Source organism: Cyanistes caeruleus, chromosome 5 (assembly GCF_971803275.1).
Source record: "Cyanistes caeruleus chromosome 5, bCyaCae1.hap1.1, whole genome shotgun sequence".
Taxonomy (NCBI): domain Eukaryota; kingdom Metazoa; phylum Chordata; class Aves; order Passeriformes; family Paridae; genus Cyanistes; species Cyanistes caeruleus.
The window spans coordinates 23801440-23812130 of NC_141705.1; the positions used below are offsets into that span (position 1 = coordinate 23801440).

Genomic DNA, 10691 nt, shown 5'->3' on the forward strand with positions numbered 1-10691 from the left:
CCCTCCTTCATCATGGTGGGAGCTCTGATGGATTGGTGGGATGGGCAGGAGTCTCCACATGGCTGATTACCTTGTGAACTGCCTGAATGAGCAGCAGCGAGCAGACTCAGAGCCAAAAATCCTGAAATTGGCTAACTGGAATTTCTCCATACAAAACCTGATTTTATGTGCTGTTCAGCTGTAGTAATGCATCCTCTCTGCTGTATTTTAGGGCAGGCTATCATGAGAACTTCCGATCTGGGCCGTCGTCTCCCTGCTCTCCTGCTGCTCTGAGTCAGTCACCCAACAGGTACTAAAGGTCAATAAGGAACTTTGCGGACCAAACACATCTTGTAGCTGCTGGTGAACTGCCAGAGTGAAAATCACATTAGTATTACATGGATGCACTATTAAATCTGCTAAATGTTGCAATTCATAGCTGTCTATGGGATAAAAGTGTAGCTCCCTCTCCCATATTTCTTGCCTGCTTTAGTGGTACTGTTATGTTTTGAAATAACACAGCTCAGACAGAAGCTCTAGAACTCTGCTTGATCATTGAAGTTTCAATAAAACTGAAATGGGACCATATAAACCGCACTCAAAGTGTGAGCACAGAGCACTTAAGCCAAAGTATCTCTTCATTGTGAATAGTCCCATGCTCAGAAGTAAGATCTGTTCTAGACATTGGCACTTGGTGATTTAAAAAGATTTTTTTCTTTCATTTCCAAACTAGAAATGCATTTTTCTTTTTTGCTGATTTTTAATTTGCCCACAGTCATGCTAGTTTCCTAGAGATTTGATTCTTTTGAGCAATCTTTACATCTTTCAGTGAGTTATGTGTACCAACTCTAAACAGATGTTAACTGTAGCCTGATTAAATCACTGATAATTTGGGGTGTATTAAAATCAGTTTGCTTATTAAATAGGGTAAATTAATACCACACAGAACACAGCAAGTTTCTTTCTTTTTAAATGACATTGTTCTTTACTTTTCAGAGCAAAGCCCTCCTTCTTATGTCACTTGCATTGATGTGAAACCATTGGGAATTTTTTATGTGAACAATTTATTGTTTTTCTAACCATAGCTGCAGTTTAGGTGGGATCGCAGATCATTTCCTTGCAAGTGGTCACTAGGTGTGATAGCTACTTCATATTATTTACCACCTATATTCTGATCTCAGAATCTTTTGAATGATCTTTTCCTGAAATAAATCTTGGTTTTGTAAACAATAGATGGGATGTAATTCATTTTTCTACTAAAACATTAGGAAACTTAAAAACTTCCCAAGATCCAAGACTTTGACTTGCTCTTGTAATAACTCTGATAGATGAGAAGAAGTAAAAACAAAGGTAAACTCAGGAATAACACAGAAGCAGAAGGGTTAAGGCTGTAGGAGGGGAGAAAAAAAACCCAGCAAAGTTATTCTAAAAGGAATAATGATAATGAAGCAACAAGACACTCGTGTGTCTGTGCTGTCTGTGTACATGGTGGGCTCAAGAGTTAGAAGCAAGGACAATTTTCTAATTGTGATGAGTTTTTCTGCTGGTTCTGTCTCCCTGTGTCTCTTTATTTTTCCAAAATGGCCCTTTTGTCATGCTGCAGTCCAGATCTGTCTCTGTTGGTGCTTATTATGTTGCTGCATCAAAACCTTTAGAGATTGTCAAGTTGCTTTTCTGAGTAGGAATGCATCAAGTTGTTTTTTCAAAACTCAAGAAGTATCACAAAGCTTTTCTCCTAATTTCAGCCCTGGCTGAAAAAAGCATGGATGACACAGAATGACAGGGGATCCCTTTTGGTCTCAGGTTCATCTCACTAAGCCAAGCATCAGTTCTGGCAGGCTGACGGGCAGGAGAGAAGGGAAGAGCATGAGACCCGTAGAAGTGGGCACCTGCTCTGCTATTAAAACCATTATGAAAAAGGACACCAGTTCTTCGTGGGGCTCTGAACTTTCACCCACCTGTCATCCAACATCAGATTCATGAGAGAGGTCTAGGCAGTCCTTCAGGACTGCTGAAGGAGCAAATCAGAGTTTTTTCTGCATTGCAGATGGAGATCTACTTTCAGGTTTTCTCTGACTAGTTATATATTAAGTGGCTGCAGCAGCACAGACTGAAATTATTCAGCCAGTGCCTGGCCTGTCCTACTGTAGTTAGTGCTGTCACTATTGACTTCACCAGCTTGACTGGGTGCAAGAATAGCATTCCTGTTTTCTGGCTTGCAGTGAGCAAGTCCAGTTGTAAACAAACTGAAAAATTTCCAGTCTGCAAGTCTGACTCAGTAATTTGTGTGAATTGCTGTGGCATTGACACCCTTTACTATAAGGGTGGTGAGGCACTGGGGCAGATTGCCCAGAGACACCGTGGACTCCCCATCACTAAAGGTGTTAAAGGCCATGTTGGAAGGACTTCTGAATAACCTGGTCTAGTGGAAGGTTCCCTGCCTATGGCAGGGGAGTTGGAACTACATAATCTTTAAGGTCGCTTCCAACCCTAACCATTCTGGGATTCTGTCAATCCACAGGTATGGTTCCCTGTCACCCAGACCTCTGTTCAGAGGTTTGCAACCCCCTTGATCTAGCAGAGCAGATTGGCAGGGAAATGTGTCTGAGTTGCTGTGCACTGGGAGGCAGACATGCAGGTTGATTCAGTAACATGGCTGAATCAATTAATTTATGTATGTATGTGTATTTATGTTAACTCCTCCAGTGCTCCTTCCTCCCATTCTGTCCCTCTTGATAAAGCTATCTAAATATTTGGCTTCATTTTAGCATCAGTTGCTGTGTTCTTACAGCTGTGTTTGTCTCCTAGGTCTGTCAGTGGGAAGAAGCTTTGTTCTACCTGTGGTCTCCCTCTAGGAAAAGGAGCTGCCATGATTATTGAAACACTCGGTCTTTACTTCCATATTCAGTGCTTCAGGGTATGGCTCGTGCTTTATTAAGAAAAAATCTCAGGTCATGCACAGTGCGAGTAGAGAGTGGATGTGAAACCGAAAATGAGAGGACCAGGGGATTTACACTCTTGTTATGCCTGTTTGAGTGTGTTTGTTTGTAAAGAAGTGGAAATAACACAACTAATGTGTTATTTTGCAGTCAGACACATTAATTGGATTAAAACCTGTGATCAAGCAAGCAAACTTAGCTTCTGTTTTTACAGGGGAGTGTGGCAGGGTAGGAAGCATCATGTAATTCCTCAGTTGTGGTCATTGCTTTTTAAATATAACATCATTTACCTTGTGATTTTTTTTTAGATGTTTTCTTTATTCCTTCCAAAAGCATGATCAGTCCCAAAGCCATCTTTGATTTGCCCCATGGTTGGAAAGCTTTGACTATGAAATGATTGGTATATTCTGGGTTTTACCAGAAATATTTCTTGGCTGTTCTTGAGTGTTTCAGTATGGAAACAACCTGAAGTGTTTTCTATCAGAAAATATCTGTTTCTATTGTCTCTTGCTCAATTGATATTAGACATTCATGAAGACTTTTTTCATTTTAGACATTTACCCAGACTAAATGTCTGGCCTCTTTAAGCTTTATCCATCACATCTGACCTGCCTCCAGAATGCATTCTCGAAGTCAGATGTCCCATACAATAATTAGACTTCACTTCTGTGTAAGTGGAGGCTGCTGAAATCCAGTCCTAAGCATTTTTAACTCTATAAAAAACCTCTTAGTGATTTGCAGTGTTCCCCAGGAGTATGGGCTGGGTTCCAGGGGGGAATTTTTCTCACCATTCCAAGAACTGCTTAAACAAAAATAAAAATTCGGGTAAGGTTGTGACAGGTGGTCTGGGCATGGTCTCTCTTACTTTCTCTGTTCTCCAATTGACAGTGTGGCGTTTGCAAAGGACAGCTGGGAGATGCAGCAAGTGGCACAGATGTCAGGATTAGAAATGGTCTTCTCAACTGCAATGATTGTTATATCCGATCCAGAAGTAAGTACCAAATACTGAGAACTCTAACCATACTGTGACCATGATTTAAACTGGGTTTGTCCAGCTCTGACACTCAGGCATAGCTTTGCTACGGGAAGAGGAGTCTTCCCGTGCCATTTTAATTACTTTCTAGTATCAGAAAATATTTCCAAGCCCATTAAATTTTACCCAGAGGATCTCTGCTCAGCGCTATTAGACTCAAAAGCTGTTTCTGTGCATAAACTCCCATACTACGTACACATATTGCATGACCTGGAGGCTTGGATCTCTCACATCACATGAGACAATGTAGATAATTCTACCCGATCTGTGACCCTGGGCCATGTTTGGAGAAGTTCCCATTTCTTAAATCTCTAGGCCTCCCTTTTGTGGACAGAATGGTCATGTAAAATATTAAGAGCATTCTGTAACTCATAGTGAATCCTTGTAGTGGTATGCCCAGATATGTGCTAAAAAGCATTGCTTGCCATAAGTTTTGAAGAATGAACCAGAAAATTGCATGTCAGAAAGAAAACTTTGTGATTTTGCTGCCTTATTTGGTCAGCCAAGTGTCTTTCCAAGTCCTGGATTTCTGTGATTGATATCAAATTACTAGAACATTCCAGCTTCACCCCAGGATCACCAGTGATGGTCAGTGCTCATGCTGGTTTCCACCTTGTGGAAAACAATAAGAAGCAAAACAACAGGAGTAATTGTTGTCTCGTGTTAAATATTATTTGGTATATTCACTGCCTACAGTTCCAGCTGATAAGTGGACATCTAGAGCTCTTTTCACTTACTGTTTCCCTTGTTCTCCCTCCAAAGCACTGGCTGTAGAAATCCAGGAGTAGGAAAGGTACCTCCCTACCTTTGCCAGAAGAAAAATGGGTACTTTTGCTCTGATGCTTCAGGAAGGAGATACTTCTCCATCAGCAGAGCTAGAGGGTGCTATTGTATAACTGTTTTTTTTGTGACTTTTTTCTTAAATTCTGCTAAGGAATGTTATCAACGTTTTATTATTTATTTAACCTGAAATATTTAGAAATAGCTTTTTGCCTTCGCTCTTGATACTATAAACCTTCCTCATGTGGATGACGTCCTGACCCTTAAAATGCAGATTTACACATCCATCTTTACACAAAAAAGAGAGAAAGGGATAAAAGTTATCATTTCCTTTTCTTCTTAGTCCTTTTTTCTTAAATAAAAATTTATGTCCCTTGAGGATAGATAAAGGCTCTAATGAATTATCAGCTTATATACTGTTGAAATCACTCTCTTCATCATTATTTCTACAGCAGTGTTACTAGAAAATGTATTACAGAGCTTTGTGCAGTGTTTCATGTAATAATGTTTTGCATTTGTACATACCCAGCAAAATAGTAACCAAGTCCATGACAGAGTGAATAGCTTTTGAGAAAATGTATGGCTCCTGAGGAATAATAATGGCAAGGGGTTTTTAATTATTACTACAAATTGCCTCTTCCTGCTGTGTCCACTGGTCATGCAAAATCTCAAAATCCAGTGGTAGCTGAACTTAAGCTACAGTAATTGTTGTTGGCAATTCAAAGGGTCTGGTTTTGATAGAACTGCAGATATTGCTAGTTGCTAATTTTTAATTAAAATTTGATGCGCTGCACACCTGAAATTAAGAACAAACTGGTGCAATGTGTTTTGTTTTGTTCAGGGTTTTGCCTTTCAGTTCTGGGAATAATGCTGAAAAATGTCAAACCAAGTTGTTTGATTGCATGGCCTGTGCCTTTATGCCCCCATGTCTGCCTCCAAAACCTGTGCAGCAGTGGGCAGACATCACTATTGTTTTGAGATACTTATAGACATCTCAGTGAAATCTTTTGGCTCCCAGAAGCTTATCTGAAAAAAATGGATGATTCTGTTTCAAAATAAATCATCAAAAAAGATGACTAGAAAAACATTAAGAATTATGTAGTGGTCCAGGGTCGAAAATATTCCTGGTTTCCAGATAAAAGTGGATGGGGTTTTTATAAGTAGGTTGTTTCTGTACAATGAAACCTCACAAGGAAGGTAATTCTGTATTCAATGTCAAACACAGGGAATGGTCACAGGCTGATGAGTGTCAAAGTCAAAGGCAAAAAGTAAATTGATGAGATTCCCTATATGGCCAAATAACACAAGGAGCCTGTAGTACCAGGTAGCAAAAGTAACAAACTAAAGGTAACAAACTAGGCACAGCTGAAGATGACTCAGCAGTCCTTTACTTTACTATTTTGCCCCTGCAGAGCCTGAAATAAATATGCACACAAGTACTTTGGGCATAAAATAAGATAAAACTTCATGCAGAATGCATTAGACATGTGGCAAGGAAAATGTATTTCCACTGGAATTATGCTGAACCTTCTTTGTAATAGTTACTGCCCCAGTTTTTCAGGAGAAAGGAAAACTAGCTATATGTAACTCCAGATCCATTTCTTGAATTGTAGAGATCATACAAAGAAAAGTCTGTATTTGTTAAAATTTGTAACCAATTACTTGTTTTGCTTTTGTTTTGCCAGCTGCTGGACAGCCAACTACATTGTGACATGACTTTCAGTCCTAATAACTTTCAAGAAGGAACTCTCTTCTCATATGTATCGGCTGCCTCCAGACAATCACTTGTAAAAGCTTGAATCCATGGACATGATGGCTCTCATCTCGTTTTTTAAAACTCACAAAAAAATTCTGCACCTGCTCCTTTGAAATGCAATATGTTGGTTTTTGCTTCCTTAAGAAATTTGCAAAATATGTATGACCATGTTTGGGAAGGCAAAGCCTAAGTACTATAAAAAAAAGCAAAACCGCCTTTCAGGTATGCTTATGATGCCCAGTCTGTTACCTTGTTCTTTTGAAAGTAATAAGAGAATAAACATGCAATAAAGCTGTTTTGTTTTAATATTTCTAGCAATTAAAAAGTTTAAGTTTACAGAACCTTTATAGAATATGCCAACTTGAGCTGAGAAGTAATTTTGAGATAGTATCTAATCAGTACATTTGAAAAACTAAACATCACAGCACGACTTCTCTGTTATAACTGAAGCTGTAACTTTTTTTATACAGAGACTAGTTTGATAATACATCCTGTAATTCTGAAGCATTTTCTGTTTATATTACCTTCAATGGAGGGTAGGAGTTAAACAAATAAATTATTGCACTTTTAGTCATAGGATTTTTTGTTTGTGTACCTCAAGTAATGTTCATGACTATAGCTTAATATTCTCTGAAATAAAGACTTCTTCATTAAACCTAAAGACTGCATACCATTAGCAAAAGGAAAAATTCCCATCAGTAGCAACCTTCTTACTAAGTTCAGCACCCTGTATCGTTATTAAACTCGATGAAAGGTGATGTGGGGAAGAGGAAACCGAGCAGGCAGATCCAGCAGAGTTGTGAGTCTCCAAGCTGCAGTTTGATGTTGTAGTGAAGCTTTTCTCTTTGGCATGTAACTTGCCCATCGATTTGAGTGGGTTGGGCATCTGCTTGTTCACCTGCAAACCTTACACTTGGTTGAAATCTCATGCAGAGAAACACGTGTGGTTTGGGTACCCCCCAGGGTAGATAATTAGACAGCCTTGAGCCTGTGTTCCTCCATCTACTACCCAAAAATAGTCAGCAAAACCCAGAAGTGTGGAAGATGGGCAGGGAGGAGGTTGGAGCCACAGGCAGAAAAACTGCCTTGCCTGTGTTTGGGATAGTTTTCCTTTGTACTCATTGATTAAGCATGTGCTCCTTACTAAAGTGATTCAGCAGCTCATTAAAACAGAGGTTCAGCAGGTATCTACAGTACACAGACAAAGTTAGGGAATGTGTTGCAACTGTAAAATAGCCTAGCACTTTTTGATAAACAGTTACTGGAAACATCTTCAAATGGAGGGGGAAAAAATCTTTTTCTGCCTTAAAACCACTACAAAACTAAATTAATAGAGATTTCTTATATCTATGTGCGTATCTGTCATCTTTTGGTGTGTTGATAAATAGAAATGAAGTGGTTATTAGGGAAGCAATAATTCTGAGTTGTTCTCTAGGTAGCAATTATTTATTGAAATGCTAGACAGTTGCTTGCATGTGAGTTGTATAACCATGCAAAACTGCGTGTCATCAAACACACACATGCAATGTCATTGGAGGACATTGTGACTATCTGCTGGAAAGTTACATGTTACTTCCTTAATATTGTGCCTTAGAAAATGCAAAGCTGTTGCACACAGTCAGCAATGACTTATGGATGCAATAAATCCAAAAAGCTGAAGTCCTTTGTGGACTTCACCTGGGGAATATTTTTAAGTAAAAATGAAATAAATCAGACAAATGTTTTGGAACTAAAAGTGATGTCCTATATTTTGATCAACCACTTGCATGATTTACTGTTAAAGGGTTTTGATAACCAGGATGCTTACCCTTTGCCTGTGGTTGTTAAAACATTTTCCCACAAAGAGTGTTAACATGGAAATTCAAGAAGCAGATTTCGTAATTGACGTGGTACGTCTGTATAACTCCACGCGCTGCATTAAGGATATGTAAATATAAAATGTCTGAACCTAATTTTTAAATGAGACTGTGCATGCTTGTGCATCTATTCAATATGAGTCTCTAGCACTGCTTCACCCACGTGATAGAGTTAGATGTGCAAATCGGTCCCCAAGTGTATCGAAGGGTTGGTTGTCTCAGAGATCAGGTCCACTTCTCATTCATGTAGGGGTAAGTGCCCAAAGGGCTTAGGAGCATGGTTGGGATAAAGTGCATGAACGAGGGGGGAGGGATATTGCACCACACTGCAGACACATCACTGGGTCTCTGGAGCTGCTTAGAAATTGGTCCCAGTGTCTGTTAGATAGTTTTGTGTATGCATGTTTTAGCAAAGTTGATTGTACGTAAAGCAAAATGAAGCAGCGCTCAATGGTGACGATTTTTTTTCCCCTAATGGACATCTATTCACCAGCACAAAATAATTTTCAACAGTTTTCTAAATCGTACTTGCCAACTTCTTATGTTTGATTTTATATTCCCTCTGGAGTCTTACATGGCAAATTCATTCAGGCTAATGGTTTTTTTTCATTTTTTTTCCAGTTTAAACACATTAAGATGATACATTTCTAATCAGGAACTTTGAGCACAGAAAAAAAAGTAATGCTCTCCTACATTTGAACTGCAATGTAAATGTATTTGTTGCAAAAAATGATTTATTATTACTGAGCAAGTACAATATATGTAATGGGTTTTAGATGTTTTGGAATTTATTTAGCCTCTTACTACTTCAGAGAACCTGAACAGGTATCATAACCCATCTGTATTTTACAAGCCCATTTTCATGGTGTATTTTTTCCTTCCTCTTGCTATGTAGTGTTATTGATGCAGTACACCTGTAGTTTTCAGAGAATGTCGTAAAGGTTGGTGAACCAGAAGGGGACCATCCTTATCTGCATGTCCATTCAAGGACATGGATCGCTCTCCTAGCTGGGGCTAATGTTGAATTCCAATTATGCTAATCCTCCCTTCATTTTATTTATTCTAAAATGCCTCTGGAAATTAGGAAAACTTGTCTAAAACTCAACAGCTTTTATAGTAAATGTATGTTTATAAATAAAATTATGATTATCTTTGGTGGTGTTGATTTTACTTATTCTGACTTTACCTCTACTGCATGAACCTGCATTGCAGAGTAGAGGCTTCTGCTTGGTTGGGTTTGGCTGAGCCAAGCAATGTTCCCCAGGACTTAGGATATGAGATGAGACAATAAAAAAGACATAGCTGAAATGGCAAAATACACTGTGGATTGCCACTGTAAGCTCTAGCCCTCTATTCACAAGCGCATCTGTGCCTGTTGTGGTAAAAGATGAGCAGAAAAGGCTTTCTGTAGAGAGGCAAACCCAGAGTCCTCAGACCTTTCATCAGTGTTGGTGGACTGTGGTTCAGACTTTCACTCACAAAGCACTTTATATGCAGCAATGCTAAATAAGTGCTTGGTTAATCCCGCTTCCATGTAGCAAAGATCCTGGAGTTTGTGCTTAGCTTTGCATATGCTGAGGTATCTCACTAATTCTTGAATGGCAACAAGTGTGTGACTTGTCCAGTCACCAGCCGAAAGTTCACACAAAATTTTAAACTAATAACTGCCCTTTTCTCTACTTTTTTAATGGCTCTTAAGTGGATGACGAGTTTGGGCTTGTGCCAGTAGAACATCTCAGCTGTTAGATGAGTCATGGGGACACACAGACGATTTAATTTTTTTTTAATTCGGTCATTCATTCATTCATTCATTCATTTTTATCCTGGTGCCCTAATGGCAGTGGTGGTGGTCATACATTTTCCCTGCGTGTCCCTGAGGGCCAGAGACACGCCTCAGGTGGCAGAGACGTGCTGGGATTCCCAGCAGTGCCATCCATGCCCTGTCTGCGGGAACAGCCTGCTGCCACTGGAGGTTGCTCTGAGGCTGGATTTGGAGGCAGTCAGGCAGCTATTTCTGCTCCAGCAACTCTGCACCGTGGCTGCTTGGCACACAGACAAACACTGTTTGTGACCCTTATGAGCCAGGGAAAGTGGTGGAAATTCTGGTATGATTTTTTTGTAATATTATTATTATTATTACCATTCTCTAGTGAATGTGACTTGCAAAGTCATTTACGATACTGAAAGGGAATCACTGGGGGTGCATTCACCAAGCAAAATAGTTTTGAATACCTTATAAATGGGGAGTTGAGTCACCTGGTCACCTCCCCAGGACCTTCACCAGGTAGCAAAGGCTGCCTGGAGGGCCCTGAGAGAACCATGGTGCTAACAGAGCCTTGGCACGCCCC

General features: G+C 39.6%; 1 protein-coding gene across 8 annotated transcripts in view; it reads left to right on the forward strand.

The window, feature by feature from the left end:
• The window catches only part of LIMCH1 (LIM and calponin homology domains 1), a 172636-nt gene extending 163142 nt beyond the window's left edge, over nt 1-9494 (forward strand). For 7 of the 8 annotated variants that reach the window (XM_086891154.1, XM_086891157.1, XM_086891159.1 and 4 more), the window contains 4 exons: nt 212-289; nt 2788-2896; nt 3807-3909; nt 6417-9494. In XM_086891154.1, coding sequence (XP_086747280.1) covers nt 212-289; nt 2788-2896; nt 3807-3909; nt 6417-6442 — 316 coding nt within the window. In that variant the 3' untranslated portion in view covers nt 6443-9494. The remainder of the gene's footprint in view (nt 1-211; nt 290-2787; nt 2897-3806; nt 3910-6416) is intronic. The other variant, XM_086891161.1, reaches the window with a different exon arrangement.
• Nucleotides 9495-10691: the final 1197 nt, after the last annotated feature.